Source organism: Bos taurus, chromosome 17 (genome assembly GCF_002263795.3).
Source record: "Bos taurus isolate L1 Dominette 01449 registration number 42190680 breed Hereford chromosome 17, ARS-UCD2.0, whole genome shotgun sequence".
Taxonomy (NCBI): domain Eukaryota; kingdom Metazoa; phylum Chordata; class Mammalia; order Artiodactyla; family Bovidae; genus Bos; species Bos taurus.
The window spans coordinates 71996518-72016668 of record NC_037344.1 but is presented as its reverse complement, the minus strand read 5'-3'; the positions used below and the strand labels follow the sequence as shown (position 1 = coordinate 72016668).

The 20151-nt window shown below is 47.3% G+C and overlaps 1 protein-coding gene, 1 non-coding gene and 1 pseudogene across 2 annotated transcripts in view; all 3 read right to left on the bottom strand.

Moving 5' to 3' along the window:
* MAPK1 (mitogen-activated protein kinase 1) overlaps window positions 1-18423 on the bottom strand; it is a gene marked incomplete at its 3' end in the record, with an annotated part of 52734 nt that extends 34311 nt beyond the window's left edge. The window contains 1 exon segment of the mRNA NM_175793.2: window positions 18150-18423. Coding sequence (NP_786987.1) covers window positions 18150-18268 — 119 coding nt within the window. The 5' untranslated portion in view covers window positions 18269-18423.
* On the bottom strand, window positions 5514-14359 carry LOC132342662 (large ribosomal subunit protein eL39-like; annotated as a pseudogene).
* Window positions 15642-15745, bottom strand: LOC112442124 (U6 spliceosomal RNA). The gene has a single exon (XR_003030131.1). It is a non-coding gene; the product is annotated as a U6 spliceosomal RNA (small nuclear RNA).
* Window positions 18424-20151: the final 1728 nt, after the last annotated feature.

Sequence of the window (20151 nt, the reverse complement as noted above, 5' to 3'; positions counted from 1 at the left end):
CCAGAAAATCTGCCCAAGGGACAGACTGGCATGGGTCTGAAGAAACGACCTTAAACCCATTCAAGTTTTATTTTGGGTTAAGTTACAAAGCCCTGGTCTTGGAAGTCCTGAATGTGCATTCAAGTTCCTGCGCCAGCACAATTCTGTGCTTGAACCATGGGCAATTCTAACCATGCTGAACCTCAGTATCTTCCCCATAAAACGGAAAGAATACTCTCTCACATGCAGGGTCATTCGGAAGAATAAGTATCTGCAAAGTCACATCATACATTCAATGCAAATGCAAACACCACCACTGCCACCTATATAACAACAATTTTATCAGTTTCAGTCCAACAATCTCATTTTTTATTTTATTATCTTTAAAAAAAATTAATAATTACATCAATTCCCAGCTGCTCACTGTATACTCTATTATTTTAATTTTCCTTATATTACCATTAGATATGAAAACTACGCTCATGTTTAAGAATATAACAACTATATACAATTTCAAAAGCACTAAGTCCTGCCATAGAGGCTAAGGGTCTCAGTCAAAGCCACCCAAAGGGAGGGCTAGTATTCACACTTGGTTCTTCCTCTGAATTCTGTGTTCTTTCCATTATATAAGAACGTGCCCAGAAAGTCTTACACAACAGAACTTTGGGAAGCATTAACTGAGAAATGGTACATAATTCCTCCTCCTCTAAAACCCAAGAACAAAGATAAGACTCAACTGAAGCAACATAGCAAGCAAATTTTAAAGGGCAATGCAGGAGTTGGGAGTGACCACTCAGTACAAACCATGAAGGCCCAGGAGACAAGGAGCAGGCCTGGGAGAGGCAGGTCTCTAAAGAGAGAGATGAATCAGGACAGAATGGGATTCATTAACAACATTTAAAGTGTCACAAAGGAGAATGCTAAACAAAAAGAGACTAGAATATATTCTGCAAAACCTGACATATTACAAAAGAATTTTAAACAAAAAAGAAGTCTGCAAATTGCAGAAACAAGATCTAAGAAGAAAAGAATGTTAAGCAGCATGTAAATTTTAAGATAATAACTTATAAGATATCAACAACAGAAATCAGTTAAATAGGGAAGACAGCACAGGTGAAAACATCACAGCTGGAAAAGATTAAAAGAGAACTAAGGACTTTGCTGACAGTCCAGTGGTTAGGACTGCACGTCCACCACAGAGGGCACAGGTTCCATCCCTGGTCAGAGAACTAAGATCCTGCAAGTCTCACAGTCCAGCCAAAAAATAAAAATAAGAAATAAAGGAAAAAAAAAAAACAAAAAACAAAACTGTTCTATGCCAAAAAAAAAAAAAGAAAAAAAAGAAAGGAATTAAGTTACAGTAACAGAGGTCCACAAAGATTTAAGATTAACAGTTTAAATCAAAGACTACAATAAAATTTAAAAATTAAAATTAGAGAAAATAATCAAGTAATATTTTTTGAATTGAAAATAAAAAGGGTATCATTGGCAAGAAAAAAAGAACACTGTGCCTACCAATCAGGGTTAAATCCAAGTGGAAGAGATTCAAAAAAGGAGCAGTAACAAAGTAGCAAGAAGGAAAAAACAAAGATCTAAGAATGTAGAAACAGATGAGAAAGTAACACCACCTGGTCATCAGTACACAGGAATGTCGATGAGGTTACTCAGAGTCCAACGAGGAACACGAAAAATTAGTAAAGAAAACTATTTGTCAGATTGGTTTTACGGAGTCAATGCCAAATAGTAACTAAAGCCTCCGAAAAGTAAATTCTGACAACACTACAGTAAAATAGTGAAATGCATGTGAAGAGAAGCCAGAATGCAAAAGGGCACCTCGCCCCCAGCTCCGCACAGGGACTGGCAACTGCAGGAGAGGGGGGTGACTGGCAGGTGAAGATTTCTTTTTAGGTGATAAAAACGCTCTGAAACTAAGTATCCATCCCATCTCAAAAGCATGGGCTCTTTTTTTTTTTTTTTTTTTTAATTTTTTCAGATCTCTTATCAGCTGTTAACACTTAAAGAGTTCACCTGGACGGAATTCGCTGGTGGTCCAGGGGTTCACTGCCAAGGGTGTGGGTCCATCCCTATCGTGCAAGGCTTGTGGGTTAAGAGTTCAACCTGAGAGGCATCCTCACTCTGGAGAGCTACCAGAACCAAGGCCAGGCACAAGAGCCTGGAGCAGGAAGCCAGACAGGCTCTGAGTCCTGAGAGTGGGGACAAGGGAAGAAAAGGCATCCTAATGACACGCAAGTTTTAGCTTGGCCAACCCACTCCACCAGAGCAGGAAAATGGACAGGGATTCAAGGAGGGCCCTGTAAAGAAGTTAAAGGCAAATATCTGGGCATAACAAGAGTAAAAAGCCTTACGATACTAGGTTATAGTTAAAAATAATAAAGTAGATCAATGAAACAAGTAGATTCCAGAAAGACACAGGTAAACACCTCTAAACTGAATATGAAAACGCACGTGAAATTAGACAAACTGGAAAGCAACAAATACTGATAAAACCTGTACTATTAATACGGGATAAAATACGTAAGACATACAAAGCTAGCATCCTTCTCCACAGTGATCTCCACACAGCTTAAAAGACTAAGTTAAAGTGTTACAGGGCTTTGTGTATTTCACCAACTCTGAAGCAATATGAGAACACAAAGAATTAGTTGATGAATTTGACTACATAAATATTTTTAAAGCTTTCAGAAAAAATTAAAAGGTTTTCAGAACATTAATACTCATTAATACTCAGCTTCTAGTGTATAAATGGTCTTATAATTTGAATACAGTTTCCCTGATACCTCAGTTGGTAAAGAATCTGTCTGCAATGCAGGAGACCCTGGTTCAATTCCTGGGTTGGGAAGATCCCCTGGGGAAAGGAAAGGCTGCCCACTCCAGTATCCTGGCTGGAGAATTCCATGGACGGTACAGGCCATAGAGAGTCGGACACGACTGAGTGACTTTCACTTTCAAACACCAGCTAAGTGAATAAAACTTAGAAAAAAGTTTGGCCTCACAAATATCCAAAAACAAGGCACCTATAAGGCTTCTCTCACTTCTGTTCAGTTACATATAAATTAAAGAACACCACCACGTTGTCAGAGCAAGAGGGACCTGGGGCAGGGAGGGGCATACAGAGCAAAGGGCTTCTAAAGATCAACAAGGACAGGCCGGGGGCGGGGTGTGGGTGGGAGAGAAGGTCAACAGAGACAGCACAAATTCAGAGGCGTTTCTGGAGAGCTAACTACCAAAGTCTCATTTTTGACCCGGTCCTCTGTTTTTGAGAAATAGATTCTAAGAAAGTTACTCCGAGAGGGTGGGGTCCTGTTTGTGCTAAAAATGTTTACAGCTGCATCAGTTAAAAACAGTGAAAACCTGAAGCAATTAAATGTCCAACAAATGAGGAACAGTTACACAAACTATCTGGTTTTAGTAAAATTAAACGCTAACAATCCACGTTAGAGTCGCAGGTACACGGAAGGCTGCTGGGAAACAGCACCACAAGAGCACAGTGTAAGCTGAGCAGGTTCGACGGCACCCTTGCTGAGGACAGGCCCAGCAGGGCAGAGGGGAGTGAGGCGCAACGTAGGGGAGAGGGCAGAGCCAGGGGCAGGCCCCGGCGCAGCCTGAAGCGCGACAGCACCTGGAAGGGTCCGAGGGTTCGGCCCTCCTTCCTTCTGAGGGAGAGTCATCAATACACAGGAATGCAGGTGAGGTCACTCAGACAGCGTGCACACAAGAGCACAGTCCACGGGCTCGGAACAAAGGCCAGAGACTGGACCAGGTGTGCTTCAGCAAAGCAGGGTTAACTTGTGAAAGAGGAGATGGTTTATAACATCAAATCTTCAGAAACGCCAACGTCTCTGGGGCACAATCGCACGGACAGGGCAGAAGCTCAGGCTACAATCCAGAAGGACTGAAACTGAGAAAGCCTGAGCAGCCTGAGTCCTGCGTGACGCACAAGAGCCCAGCCCGGGAGGACGAGAGCGCAGAGGGAGCAGCACAGACCACAGGAAGTCTCACCCGAAGGGCAGGGGCGAAAGGCTCTCTCTCCACCCCTCAGAGGCTGGGGGACAGTGCAAGACTAGCTCAAGGGGCCTTTGCTCCAGACTAGCGAACAGTGTGGGACACATCAGCAAAAGCTGATGTTTTCAATTAAGAGACTTAAACCCAGCTTGTTTTGTTGAGTTTAAAACCTTTCACCATCAGGACTTCCCTAGTGGCCCAGTGGTTAACAAATCCGCCTTTCGATACAGAGGACGCAGGTTAGATCCTTGGGCCGGGAACGCCCCAGGGCAACTAAGCCTGCCCACAGCAGCTGGAGCCCGGGAGTGACCCAACTGAGACCTGAAGCGGCAGGAAAAAAAAAGTTTTTTTTTTCCAAAAAGTTAGGCAGTGTGTATACATAAAAAATATCTTTCACCATAGAACTGGCTAATACACCTTGAGAAAACTAAGAATTTGACTTTTAAATAATGATTATTATTTTAAATACAAAAGAAACATTGTACAAATCCCTATTCACTTAGTAGGGCTCTAATATCAGGAACAAAACAAGAGTCTCTGGTCTCGCCACTTCTCTTCCACACTGTATCTGAGGTTCCCGATGGGGAAATTAGGCAAGAAAATTAAATAAAAGGCACACGGCAGAAAAGAAGTAAACTTATCTCTGCAGACGACACGATCTTATATACGGAAAATCCTAAGGAATCCAATTAAAAAAACCACCAGAATTAATTAACAAGGTCAGAAAGTAGAAGAATACAAGATTAATTTATAAAACATACAATAAATAAAACCAGTTCTATGTATTTCCAATGAACATTCCAAAGAAGAAATTAAGAAGCCATCTCCAGGGCTTCCCCGGTGGTGCAGGGGTTAAGGAACCCACCTGCCAACGCAGGAGACAGGAGTTCGATCCCTGTTCCGGGAAGATCCCACACGCCGCAGGACAACTAAGTCACAACTACCGAGCCTGTGCTTCAGAGCCCGGGACCCGAAACTACCGAAGTCTGGGTGTCACAACTACTGAAGCCCACGGGCCCGAAAGCCCGCGCTCGCAGCCAGAGGCCACTGCAGCGAGAGCCTGCAACCACAGCCAGGGGGCAGCCCCACTCGCCGCAACCACAGGAAAGCCCTCGCAGCCACGGAGACTCGGCACGGCCAAAACAAAGATGAAAAGGGAAAAAACAACACTTCCATTCACAATACCAGCAAAATAAAATACTTAGGAATAAACTTAACAAAAGAGGGGTAAAACTTACACTCTAAAAATTAACTTCGCTCAAGGTTTTTTTTTTTTAGTTCAAGCAGACGGGAAAATATCACATGTTCACGGGATCAGGAGACAAGATACTGTTAAGATGGCAATACATCCAGAGTTGATGTAAAGATTCACCACCATCTCTGTCAGAAACCCAGCCTTTTCTTTGTAGGAATTAACGAGCCAATCCTAAAATGCATATGGAAATGCAAGGGAATCAGAAAAACCAAAAAAATCTTGCAAAAGAAGGACAAAGTGACAGGAACCAGTGTGCCCATGTAAAAAATTTATTGCAAAGCAAGTAAATCAAGTCGGTGCAGGGTGTGGTACTGGCACAAAAAGATATGGATCAATGAAACAGAACAGAGGGGAGTCTGGAAACAACCCCATTTCTTTGGCAAACTGATACTCCCAAAGAGTGACAAGACCACTTAGCGGGGAAAGGACAGTCTTTTCAAGGAATGCTACTGGGACAACCGGACAGCCACATGCAGCAGAATGAAGCTGGACCCTTACCTCACACCATACACAAAAATCAACTCTAAATGGAGTAAAGACCTAAATGTAAGAGGTAAAACTAGAAAAACCTTTAAAGAAAGCGTAGCCATTGTCTTATATTCGGGCTGCTAAAACAAACAAACAAAAACTGCTTCACAGACTGGGTAGCTCATAAACTACAGACGTTTGCTTCTCACAGTTCTGGAGGCTGAAGTCTGAGATTAGGTGCCAGCATGGCTGAGTGAGGACTGTGCTCTTGATCTGCAGAGTTCTCACCATACTCTCACACAGTATTAGGCTGACCAAAAAGTTTTCTGCGTTTTCAACATGATGTTAAGGAAAAACTCAAATGAACCCAACTGAAGGGGCCAGGAAGCTCTGTGCGGTCTCCTTTACAAATAGCACTAATCCCACCTGTAAGTGGGCTGTGGGCCTGCACATGTGCATCTGAGGAGTGAGTTCCAACCCTCAGAACCAATTCCAGTGGCCACGGCCCCTCCCTTCAGGCTCTGCTGAATAAAGAGCTCAGGGGTTGTGGGCATGAGGAGTACAGGCTGTTATTTGGAGAAGGGACAGCAAAGACAGAAGGCACAAAGAAAACCCATGCAGCAAAGGACAAAGCAGAGCTCTCCTGCCAGAGGGGGCGTGCAGGTCATCAGGCAGCCCTCTGAGGATCACCGTACTTAACTCAGCCCATCAAGTTCGCACTGCTGATAATTTACTTGAGTTGTGTCATTTTATAGCTCTGCTGAGCCTTGGAGAGCTAGTCAGAAGGCATTAAAATGTGGTATGCTTTACATAAAATGTACTATAGCTTTAAAGCTTAGCTGTATAAATTCACACATGGAAGAGTCAAAACCCTAAGAATCATTAGCACATTTTAAGACAAGTGACGACGACAGAGGATGAGATGGTTGGATGGCATCACCAACTCGATGCACGTGAGTCTGGCAAGCTGTGGGAGTTGGTGATGAACAGGGAGGCCTGGCATGCCACAGTCCATGGGGGTCGCAAAGAGTTGGACACGACTGAGTGGCTGAACTGAAGACAAGCGATATTATGTTAAACAGAAACTGCAATACAATTGTTACAGAAGATAGGAACACTGAACATTCAGTTCAGTTCAGTTCAGTTGTGTCCGACTCCTTGCGACCCCATGAATCGCAGCACGCCAGGCCTCCCTGTCCACCACCAACTCCCGGAGTTCACCCAGACTCACGTCCGTCGAGTCAGTGATGCCATCCAGCCATCTCATCCTCTGTCGTCCCCTTCTCCTCCTGCCCCCAATCCCTCCCAGCATCAGAGTCTTTTCCAGTGAGTCAACTCTTCGCATGAGGTGGCCAAAGTACTGGAGTTTCAGCTTCAGCATCATTCCCTCCAAAGAAATCCCAGGGCTGATCTCCTTCAGAATGGACTGCTTGGATCTCCTTGCAGTCCAAGGGACTCTCAAGAGTCTTCTAAAACACCACAGTTCAAAAGCATCAATTCTTGGGCGCTCAGCCTTCTTCACAGTCCAACTCTCACATCCATACATGACCACTGGAAAAACCATAGCCTTGACTAGACGAACCTTTGTTGGCAAAGTAACGTCTCTGCTTTTCAATATGCTATCTAGGTTGGTCATAACTTTCCTTCCAAGGAGTAAGCATCTTTTAATCTCATGGCTGCAGTCACCATCTGCAGTGATTTTAAAGCCCAGAAAAATAAAGTCTGACACTGTTTCCACTGTTTCCCCATCTATTTCCCATGAAGTGATGGGACCGGATGCCATGATCTTCCTTTTCTGAACGCTGGGCTTTAAGCCAACTTTTTCACTCTCCATTTTCACTTTCATCAAGAGGCTTTTTAGTTCCTCTTCACTTTCTACCATAAGGGTGGTGTCATCTGCATATCTGAGGTTATTGATATTTCTCCCGGCAATCTTGATTCCAGCTTGTGCTTCTTCCAGCCCAGCGTTTCTCATGATGTACTCTGCATATAAGTTAAATAAGCAGGGTGACAATATACAGCCTTGACGTACTCCTTTTCCTATTTGGAACCAGTCTGTTGTTCCATGTCCAGTTCTAAGTGTTGCTTTCTGACCTGCATATAGATGATGCTGTGAAAGTGCTGCACTCAATATGCCAGCAAATTTGGAAAACTCAGCAATGGCCACAGGACTGGAAGAGGTCAGTTTTCATTCCAATCCCAAAGAAAGGCAATGCCAAAGAATGCTCAAACTACCGCACAATTGCACTCATCTCACACGCTAGTAAAGTAATGCTCAAAATTCTCCAAGCCAGGCTTCAGCAATACGTGAACCGTGAACTTCCTGATGTTCAAGCTGGTTTTAGAAAAGGCAGAGGAACCAGAGATCAAATTGCCAACATCCGCTGGATCATGGAAAAAGCAAGAGAGTTCCAGAAAAACATCTATTTCTGCTTTATTGACTATGCCAAAGCCTTTGACTGTGTGGATCACACTGAACGTTACGTTCCATCAGATTAATCCACAATGTCAGTATTTATAAATTTATTATAAATATAGCAAAAGTCACTCAGTCGTGTTTAACTCTTTGTTCAACTATACAGTCCACGGAATTCTCCAGCCAGAATACTGGCATGGGTAGCCTTTCCTTTCTCCAGGGGATCGTCCCAACCCAGGGATCGAAACCAGGTCTCCCACATTGCAGGCGGATTCTCTACCGGCTGAGCCACAAGGGAAGACCATGTGGTATCCACTCAAGGCAGCAGATATTAAGTTTCCAGCTATCTCATTGAAATCTCTGTTCTATTTTAGAGAGTTTAAAAAGTCAAATATAGCTGTGTTAGCTACAATTCCATTAGATGAGTCCATGTAAGAGATGACTTCCTAACCTCCAAGTGACTAACTCTCCTCCCGTGGAATACAGTGACTTGCTTCTCAAGTGAAATAGGGTGGAAGTGGTGCTGAATGTCTTCCGAGCAGAGATCATGAAAAGGTGCTCCCTGGGGAGAGCTGACCAGCTGTGATGTGGGGAGGACAGAGAGGCCTCCACAGGGAACTGAGCCCACGCCCCTCAGCTCTCCCCAGGACACACAGCAGCAGCAAGGTGTGTCAGTTGGGTGTGGCTGGAAGCAGATACCTCAGCCCAATTGAAATCCTGGGTGCAACCCTGGGAGGCCCTGAGCCAGAACTGCCCACCAGGCCCACTTCTCCATTCCTAACTCACAGCAAGTGTAAGATAAATATTTACTGATTTACTGACAGAAAGCGAAGACAAACTAAAGAGCCTCTTGATGAGGGTGAGAAAGCAGGGTGAAAAACTGGCTTAAAATCCAACATTCAAAAATGAAGACCATGGCATCCAGTCCCATCACTTCATGGCAAACAGATGGGGAAACAGCGACAGATTTTATTTTTATGCGCTCCAAAATCATTATGGATGGTGACTGCAGCCACGAAATTAAAAAACACTTGCTCCTTGAAAGGAGAGCTATGACAAACCTAGAGAGTATTAAAAACCAGAGACATCACCTTGTTGACAAAGGTCCATATAGCCAAAGCTGTGGTTTTTCTAGTAGTCATGCACAGATGTGAGAAGTGGGCCATAAAGAAGGGTGAAGGCTGAAGAACTGATGCTTTCAAACTGTGCTGTTGGAGAAGACCCTTGAGGGTCCCTCGGACTGCGAGGAGACAAACCAGTCCATCCTAAAGGAGATCAACCCTGAGTGTTCATTGAAAGGACTGATGCTGAACATTTTGGCCACCTGAGGTGAAGAGCCGACTCACTGGAAAAGACCCTGATGCTGGGAAAGATTGAGAGCAGGAGAAGAGGGCAGCAAAGGATGAGATGGTTGGATGGCACCGCCAACTGAATAAATATGAATCTCAGCAAACTCTAGGAGATAGTGAAGGACAGAGAAGCCTGGCGTACTGCAGTCCATGGGGTCACAGAATCAGACATGACTTAGTGACTGAATAACAATCAGTGTTTTAAGTCACAAAGTTGTAGGGCATTTATTACACAGCAATAGATTAATACCACAGCAACAGAATGAAGAAAACAAGGTAACAGAAAACTCTGTAGGGGTCGTTTAGTCTAGGAAAGGATTGAAGGGAATGTGAAGACCACCTAAGAACATCTTCCTTCCAGAACTGGAGCACTGAGAGCATAGCCAAGCCACAGGGCAAGTCCTTACCTGGGCTGTCAGTGGGACACGTTTAACAATCAACCGTAAACCACAGACACACACAATATGATTCTCACAGCTGTTAAGTAAAACCAACCAAAGTATAAAACCAGGCAAACATGTTAGAAGTCATGGGGGTGAAGGGTTAAGTAGGGGCTGAAAGGAAGAAAGCAGCAGGCTTCTGGAGGGCCATCGCTTCAGTTTCTGATCTGGGCACTAATTACCCAGTTAGTGAAAACTCATTGGACTGAACAGGTAGACATGTGCACCTGGCTAAATGTAGATTTCAATAAGACGTTTTTAGAGATAAAATACTATTTATTATTGCTATTAGGAATAATAACCCATAATTAGTGCTTTTCTTCAACTACAGGCCTCTCATTAAAAAAATCTGACCACCGTAAAACAATTAGGCAGTTTCACTGTATGCATTAAAACAACTAAAAAAAAATCCAGAGCTTCCCAGGCGGCTCAGTGGTAAAGAACCGCCTGCCAATGCAGGAGACACAGGTTCAATCCCTGGTCCAGGAAGATCCCACATGCTGCAGAGCAGCGAAGCCCACACGCCCAGAGCCCGTGCTGTGCAAGGAGAGATGCTGCCGCAGTAAGGACTCAGTGCACCAGAAAGAGAGAAAAGCCTGAGCAGCAACAAAGACCCAGCACACCAAAAATAATTAAAAAGAAAAAAAAATCCAGTTCATACTAACTCCAGAAGCAAAGAGAAGAACGCTTTCCAGGCAGACAATCCTAAAACCCCTCGGGGGAGGAAGTGCCCGTGTCCCCACCCCCACTCGTCAGAGGAGGGCTGGCCGCTCCCACCCTCTCGGCACACGCTTTCCTCTGGCGACCCACTCTCTGCTCCTCTAAGTGGCAGTGGGACCTGAGGGCAATGCCCACCTCCTCCCCTCAGGGAGGCCGTGAGCCTCACCTGCAAGGCCACCCCAGGTAAGTGCAACTAAGAGGCCAAGGCTGGAGGCCCCGCTGTGGAGCGGAGAGGAGCAGAAGCCTCCCGAAGCTGCCTGCTGGACCCCGAGGACCAGAGTGCATACGAAGGCTTGCCGTTGCTTTAGTTGCTAAGCCGAGTGCGACTCTTTGTGACCCCATGACTGCAGCCCACCAGGTCCTCTGTCTATGGGATTTCCCAGGCAAGAATACTGGAGTGGGTTGCCATTCCCTTCTCCAGAAGATCTTTCCAACCAGGGATGGAACCCCCATCTCCTGCACTGGCAAGTGGATGCTTTACCACTGATCCAGCAGGGAAGCCCAGCTTCTATGCTGACCCTTAAAAAAGAAAAGATACATGGAAGACATTAAACCACATCTCGCTGTGTCACCCCACGGGGGCCACACCTGGCAGCATATGAGCTCGTCTAACTAGAAAATTCACCGCGAAGACTTCGAAAATCCCACTAAAAACTTACAGAACACAAACAAAACGTTCCTGTGACACTAACACCGCAGATCAGCTGAGCTTCAATTTAAAAGTAAACAAAATGCTCTTTAGCGTTCAGTGCTTGATGTCATTAACTAACAATGGTGATACCAGATGACCATTTAAGAAGTACTGTTACTACTGTCTTTGCACAAAGGGAAAACACACACCTGTGTATACACACAGACCTCTAACTGTAAGCTCCCTACAGTACTCATTAAGGTTCCTCTGAGGTAACAGTTTTATTTTATTCATATTTTCATCCCAGCAACTGCTTAAGACACTCTTTATTGAGTCGCATCCATTTCAGCCCCCAAATATTTAGAGCTGACGGATAGCACACCAAACACGAGCACAAAACTCAAGGAAACAAGCTCTCCACTTCACACAGGTTAGATTGCAACTATCAAAAAACCAGAAAATCAGTATTGATGAGGATGTGAAGAAACTGGAACCCCTGTGTGCTGCTGGTAGGAATGTATAATAGTGCAGCTGCTTTAAAAAAAAAAAAAAAAAGGCAGGAGGACTGCCCTGGCGGTTCAGTGGGTAAGACTCCTACTCCCGGCGTAGGGGGCCCAGGTTCAATCCTCATCCCAGATGCCACAACTACGGGGTAACTAGATCCCCATGCCACAGCTAAGAGCTCACACGCCGTGCCACCGCAGACTCTGCACAGCCAAAGAAGCAAATGCTAAAGAAGACGGAAAAAGGACCCACGGCCGGCCCCGCAGCTGAGCATGGAGAAACACCTCAGAGAATGTCTATCCTACTTGCTTTCCGACGATGGGACCTCCAAGAAGTGAACGAGAAAAGAGAGGCAAAAGGGGAGAAAGGACATCTCAGCGTTAGGCAGGCAAGGAGGCGGAGCAGGCTGGATGCCTGGGAGGCAGCTCTAGGTGTCTGCTGGGGAGTCGGCTGTTTCTGACTTAGCAGGAGTGTTAGTGTAAGAGGAGGAATACATTACAGATGGTTCCTTGGAAAACGCAGCCTGGATGCTCTACATGAGAATCTTTTTATAAATACTTGAGAATTGAGAGCATACAAATTAAATTCGTAGGAATGGCTTCTCAGCTATGGTGAACCACCAGCAGCACATCATCAGGGACACTATTAATACCAAACTTTGTTCGCAGTCTGTGCACTGAAAACCGTTCAGAAACTGCGGCTTTTCTGTTGCTCATCTAAGCTGGTCTCACGTCTCTGAACTTCAAAGAGCATAAAAGAGACATCTTCATGAGAAGTTAAATTGCCAGTTGAGGAAAGCTAGGAATCTGAATCCAGATGCGCTTCAGGTCTCGCGTCTCTACAGCTGATACACACTCCTGCTGGCCCTGCCTTTCCAAAAGGTGGCACCAATGCCAGCAAGTTCCAGGGAGGGCAGGAGGGAACGCGCCAGCAGAGGTAACCAGTGCAGGTGTGTGGAGGAGATGCACCTGAGAGGAAGGCGGACTTGAGCAGGGCCCAGGGCTTCTCGGGGAGACACAGCCGGAGTCTCACCAGGACGGTCCTCTGGTGCAGCCGTTCAGCACTCCTGCCTGCACCACATACACACCGAAGGTCAGTAACGCCCCCAACCCACCCAACAGCCAAATCAAAACAAAACCCATGTGCAATTTAAAATGCTGTTGGAGAAGCGGTAAAAACCACAGGCTCTGAATACCCTGACGTAAGCTGAAAGATGAGAGGAAAAGCACAGTGGGCAGAGAAAGCACGAGAGATAAGGGAGCACGAAACGTGATGAGGGACTGGCAGGAAAGGGCATCCTCTAATGACTTTCACCTGCAGAATCAAGTCTGCGCTCAGGAAACAACATCCTTCAGAGTTTGTCTCAACTTCAAGCTTTCTCCCGATGGCGCCCGACCGCCATGCCGCCTTCCTAGACAACTCCAGGCTTTCCTGAGCTGATGTGCTGATTTCACACCTCCGTGTCTTTGCATGTGCAGCTACCTCGACTTAGAATGCACTCCTCAAAGCAAACTCCCAGCCAGCCATCAACACCCAGTCGAGCTCGTGAAGCCATACCAAGCCCCTCATCACTCGGGCCTTCTTTCCTCCCCAGAGCGCTGCACGCACGCCTTCTGCACAGCGCTGGTACATTCTCCGTATTATGCCCAGCTCCACCCACTATCTGAACTAAGAGCTACTCCAGGGCTGGGATCATGTGAATCTTGGCATATAACAGTGCTCAGAAGTTTCCTAGTGAATGACCTTGCAAGAAAAGTTTTTTAAAAGGCTAAAACATGACACAAGCAAAGAGCAGACAACAGATATTTCCTGTTACTGTCAACTCAGATCTCTGGTCGAGTATCACTTAGGAACAGACAGACAGGGATGCCCTATCACTTGCAAGCTGGGTGTCCATGATCGCACTCACTAACCTCTGCCTCGATTTCCACCACTGTGGTTGTGAGGACTTATCAGTGTATGCAAAAAAAAAAAAAAAGCAAAATGCAACACAGTGTCAACTAAACCGGAGATCTACTAGTCTGCCTTCATCACAAAAACCACAGGACAGGGTCTACACCATCAGGAGCGTAAGCACAATGAGACTTTGATGGAACCACCTGGGGGTTTTTTGTTTGTCAAGGTCTCACATTTTTATGACTAAGCCAAAGCACTAGCACAGAAAGACACAAAGAAAATCAGTTTCCAGTGAAACAGGTCCAGCTGTTCAGACAGCAGTGCTGTTCAGAATGACATGGTGATGAAGCGACCTTGACACAGCATAAACAGGCGTGCCACCTCATGTGCGAGGCTCCTTACAGACCCAGCTTGGTGGTTCTCCAGTGTCTTCTCTTGAGAGTTGTCCCTGATTTTATCATCAGTTTTCACTCGAATTCGTTGGGGAATGGGACAACTCTGCTTTTGTTTCTTGGCCTGGAATCACTTGATTCTGAAAGTCTTATGAGAAGACATAGTGAAGAGCAAACTCAACCACACACAGGATGGCGGGGAGGAGGAGTGAGCCCATCTATCAGGGGAGCTGAAAGTCAACAAATCCAACAGCGTCTCTTCCAGCTGCACGGCATTCTCTACCATGTTCAAAGCAGTCCCCAGGGACCCCGGCCTCCTCGGGCTCCTCTGACAGTGCACATACGGTCCTCTGGTCTCTGACCACGCTTCCTCTGTCCTTTTCTGAAACTCGCCCTCTAAAGACACTTAAAATCAGGCATTCCTTAAGCTCAGCTCTCATTTTTTTTCTCATCTTGTCCACTCTCGAGGCTTCGATTCGTATCTTTATGGAGATGATTCCATGATCTCTCGGTCACATTCAGCAAGTGTTTCAAATTGAACTTACCCGAGACACTTATCTTACTTAGACAATTAAGCAAAGAGCTTCAATGCTCCTCTTTCACACCATGTTTTTCCTTTTTTCCTGATTCTTATACCTCTCACCACTCCTCAACTCCCTCTTCTGCTCATCTCTTAAAAGGACTCTTTTGTTACCTTCTTGGTATTTCTATCTCACTGCTTCTTAACCTTTCTGGGATAACGGAGCTTTTGGAAATCTAATGAATGTTCTGCGTTGTTTACTAAAAAGATAAAAATACAGAACACATGCATGCCACCTCACCCATGACCACCAACGACAATCTGTCATCCACTGGAGACTGTCACTGACCCAAATCTTCACCCCCATATTCTCCTTCCCTCTTATTTTCAAGATGCCTTCTGGATACAGCTTATATGGCCTGCTGCATCACAAACTTAACAATTTCAAACCAGAAATCACTGTTTCTCCTTAACAAACCTCTGCTGATGGCATTCCTTCTCTCGTAAGGGCACCGCCACCCTCCCAGGCTCCCACCTAGAAGACTTGACATTAACAACTAAACGCTGCATCACCAAGTCTGCTCTCAGAAACCGCTCTCGAATCCAGCCCACCTCTCCCGGCCTCTTGCCCTTCAAGACGTCGTAATCCTTTGCTTCATCCCACACCTGCCGTGACCAGAAGTCCAGCGCTCTTCTGACAAGAGTCCCACTGCTGACTCTGTCTTTGTACAGGCTCTCATCTCCATCTGCCGCAGTCCTCGCCTGCTGTATTACTCTACCTCTAGAGGGCTACGACAGCCTCGTTGATTCCCCACCCATTTTTCCCCCGTAATTTCCACCAGGGTTGACCTATCCCCCTCCAAGCTCCAAAACTGACCATGCGCCTGCCTCTTTTTAAAAACACTGATGCATCTTCAATCTGCAAATACACAACCAAACTCAGGTCTGCGTTTAGCGTCTTCTAGTCTGCCACCTAAATACTTTGCCAGGATTAGATTCCATAGCTTAGACTGTCAGTGTCAGCTATTATCTTTCTTTCTTTTTTTTTTTAAGTACGGAACACTTCACGAATTTGCGTGTCATCCTTGAGCAGGGGCCATGCTAATCTCTGTATCATTCCAATTTTAGTATATGTGCTGCCGAGGCGAGCACTCAGCTATTATCTTTCTATCAAAATCACACTCACTCTTTTTTTTGGGGGGGGGGGTTTATTTTTTTCTTTTTTTAAAAAATTTTATTTTATTTTTAAACTTTACAATATTGTATTAGTTTTGCCAAATATCGAAATGAATCCGCCACAGGTATACTCACTCTTAAAGGCCCAATTCAAACTCCACTCTTCATCTTTGTATCTTCTACATGAGGATTAGAAGAAGGACTCTGCACAGAAAAGGCAAATTCCTAAGGAACTGATTCAGGAAATGAAAGGGAAAAAAAAAACTTTTCCCTGAAAATCTTAAATCTTTCTGGAAGCTGTTTTTTTTTTTTTTTTAATATTACTATTCAAATACTAACATTTCAATCAAGAAACCCTCCTTAAACCCAGCATTGTTAACCAACAATAAAGACTAATAATGTACAATGTAGATTAAATTATTAAGTAAATATCAACCTCAAAATAAAAAGGTATAATCTAGACCCAGGATTCTAATTCCAGTAGTATCTGTAATCTGATCTTAAGAAAGGAACTTCACAGTAAGAAGACTTAATGCTTCACCTGATAAGAAACAGAAGGTCAAGTAAGTCTACAGCAGCGATAGAAAGCCACCAGACCTAAATCAGCTTCAGATTCGTAAGAATTCTTATCAGATTAAAAAAAACTTTCAACTGAAATGTCATAAAACTATTTTTAGTCGTTATTTTAAAGGGCTGGAAGGTGTCTGAACCTCTCACAGAGGGACATGTTCAGCGGCATACTTCCCAACAAGTGAAACAGCAATGAGATGTACCACAGAAACAATGCTGCGGGCAGTATATTCTGCTACGTTCTAGGACCTTTTTTCTTTTAAGCCTGACCTAATTCAAATTTTCTCTTCACTCCTAAGCCTTGTGAGTTTGTGTTAATTTCAGTTGGACATAGTGAAGCATTTTGCTTCCAAAAAGAATGAACATACTCAAGATTAATTGGAAGACTTTAATTGAAAATCTTTTTTGAAAAAATGTTAACTAATACTTAGCAAAAATTGCCCTCTATGGTATTTATAAAACTATGATCATTCAAATTTGAATACATTTTTGAAATAGAAATGTTTATAACAGTAGAACAAGCTAAAATCCTAAAATTAGACATTACATTAAGGAAAGCAAGGGCTCAGATGGTAAAGAATCCATCTGCAATGCAGGAGACCCAGGTTCGATCCCTGGGCCGGGCAGATCCCCTGGAGAACGGAATGGCAACCCACTCTACTGTTCTTGCCTGGAGAATCCCATGGACAGAGGAGCCTGGCGGGCTACAGCCCATGGACTCACAGGGAGTCGGACACGACTGCGCAACTCACACACACACAAGGTAAGCAGGGTGTAATGAAAAGAACTGCAGCAATTGAAATAGGATCTCAGTCTAGAATCTCAAGTCTGACTCTGGTTGCACGACTTCAGAGTTGGCTTCACCGGGAAATGCTTTCTCATTTGAAGGGTATCATCCCCTTTCCCTCCCTCCAGATGGCTGTTCAAATAAAATGAGATAGTGGACCTGGCACAGCACCTACCACAAAGCGCTCAACAAATGCCAGCTTCCTTCGTTCAACAAAAAAGACACGCTCCCAAGAAGATTTAGGCGTGAGGGTATCTACCCTCGCACAAGTCTTCACCAGCACAAAACACGGCAGCTGGTTGGTTCTAAAGAAAAGCCAGACCCCCATTTCACGAACGTTTCTGAGGAAACACTGGATGAGGACAAGAGCCTGCATGTGACTCTGGAGGACGCCATCAGAACAGGGCTGCACACATACACACGAAGACCACTAAAATGCCCAGGAATTGGGGTTCAAACGTCTGCAGCCTTTAAGGCTGGTAGGAGAGCTCACGCCCCGCGAAGAAAAAGCAAGTCAGACTGGGCCCAGCTCCGGATGACTACTCTGCTGAACCAGGAGAGCGACGCGGGCTCATCCTCCTGAGGCGCGCGCAGCGCGGCACTAAAACCCGTTTCGAGCCTGCCAAGAACCCACCACGAACGCCCGCTCGCAAGCCTGCGCAGGAGAGCCCCCGGCGTCGCGGAGGGCCCCTCACGAAGGCCGCAGGCGACGGGAGGAAAAGACCACGGGCTAAGGTCGGGGCTGTGCGCACCCGCCGCGGCGAGCGTCCGAAGGAATTCGCGGCCGCGCTGCGCGCACCCGGCGGAGGGGGGGCCTCGGGGGCCCGGCCCCAGCCCCCCGCCCGCGCCCAGCGACGCCCAGGCCCGAGGCCTCCGCCCCGCGCCCGAGGCCCGCTCGGCGCGCAGACGGCAGCGCAGCCCGGGGGGCCGGGGCCGGCGTCCGGCCGCGGCGCGGGCGAGGCCGCGGCGGCTCCCCCGCCAGGCCCGGGCGGGCGCTGCGGGCTGCGGGTCGCGGACACTCACCACACCATGCCGTAGGCGCCCTCGCCGATGTACGAGAGATTGGTGTAGCGCGGCCCCACGTCGAACACCTGCCCGCGGACCATCTCCGGGCCCGCGCCCGCCGCCGCCGCCGCCGCCATGTTGGCTGCCGGGCCGCCGCCGCCGCCGCGCTGCGCTCGACGCTCCGCGGCCGCCGCTCGGCCCACGCCGCGCCTCCCGGGGGACCGGGCCGCCGCAGCTGCCTCCGCTGGCCGGAAAGGAGCGGGGAGGCCGCCGCTCGGGAGAGCCGGGGACGTACCCGCCGCTCGGACCGACTGCCTGCCTGACTGACGGGCGGGCCGGCGGGCGGGCGGGCGGAGGGAGGGGCGCGCGCCGAGGAGGGCGTCGAGGCGGGCCCGGGCGGCGTGCGCGTGGATTGGCTCTCCGCGCGCAGGGGGCGGGGCATGCGACCGGCGGCAGAGGCGCGCTGGGGCGGGGCATGGCGGCCGGCGCGGCGGGGCGCGGCCACAGGCGCTCGAGGAGTTGGGGGCGGGGCGCCCCCCCACCAGCCAGGCACCGGGGACCCGGGCGTCAGACCCGAAGGCCGCGCCGACCCGCGAAGGCGGACCCTGCCATATCCAGCCGTGCGCCCGGACCTGGCCTTTGCGCGTGCGCGGTCCACCCGAACTTGAGGCCTCGACGCCCGGATAGAAACCGGAAGAGGGACCGAGACCGAGAAAGACATTTGCATCCTGAGACGGTGAAAACCCAGAGGTGGAGGCCGAGGGGAGAGTCCGGGACGGGCAGGGCCCGCTGGTCGGACAGAGGCTCATTCAACGGGTGTTCCTTACCGTGATGCTGCCGGTCCAGGCTCCCCGGAGTTACCTTCCAGCGGAGAGAGACGTGGATGCACAGCGTCGATGGACAGAAGAAGCGATGAGTCGCAAGGAAGACTGGGCGGCAGACGCCAGTGGTGATGGTGTTATGAAAAAATATGAAGCAGAGTAAGAGGTTCCGGCAACCTGCTGCTGCTGCTGCTAAGTCGCTTCAGTCGTGTCCAACTCTGTGCGACCCCATAGACGGCAGCCCACCAGGCTCCCCCGTCCCTGGGATTCTCCAGGCAAGAACACTGGAGTGGGTTGCCATTTCCTTCTCCAATGCATAAGAGTGAAAAGTGAAAGTGAAGTCGCTCGCAACCTAGACAGCGTATTAAAAAGCAGAGACATCACTTTGTCAACAAAGGTCCGTCTAGTCAAAGCTACAGTTTTTCCAGTAGTCTTGGATGGATATGAAAGTTGGACTAAAAAGAAAGCTGAGCGCAGAAGAATTGATGTTTTTGAACTGTGCTGTTGGAGAAGACTCTTGAGAGTCCCTTGGACTGCAGGGAGATCCAACCAGTGTTCATTGGAAGGACTGATGCTGAAGCTGAAACTCCAGTACTTTGGCCACATGATTCGAAGAACTGACTCAATTGAAAAGTCCCTGATGCTGGGAACGATTGAGGACAGGAGGAGAAGGGGATGACGGAGGATGAGATGGTTGCATGGCCTCACGGACTCAATGGACATGAGTTTGAGTAGATGCCGGGAGTTGGTGATGGACAGGGAGGCCTGGCGTGCTACAATTCATGGGGTCGCAAAGAGTCGGACACGACTGAGTAACTGAACTGAAAGAGGTTGGGAATAGGGCGTTGAAACACTGAGAATGACATTAAGATTCAGAGACTTGAGATCGGTAGACATGGAAAGAACCTCAGACGTAGGACATGCTGAAATAAAAATGCAAAGATAGAATCACTGAAAACCAGAGCAGCAAGATCTAGAGAGAAGGAGACAAACACACTGAGGCTCAGAAATAGTCACAGACACCACAGGTTGAAAAATAAGAGTCGGCTCTTGAAGCAAGTGAATGCTGAGAATAGCTAAGACGAAGAGAGAAAACCCGTCTCCCCACTGCCTCTGGACCTCCACCCGCACCCTCTTTGGAGGGGAGTCAGAGTGGGAGACCCTGCATCCTGACTGTCCAGCACTGTGGTCTTGAAAGC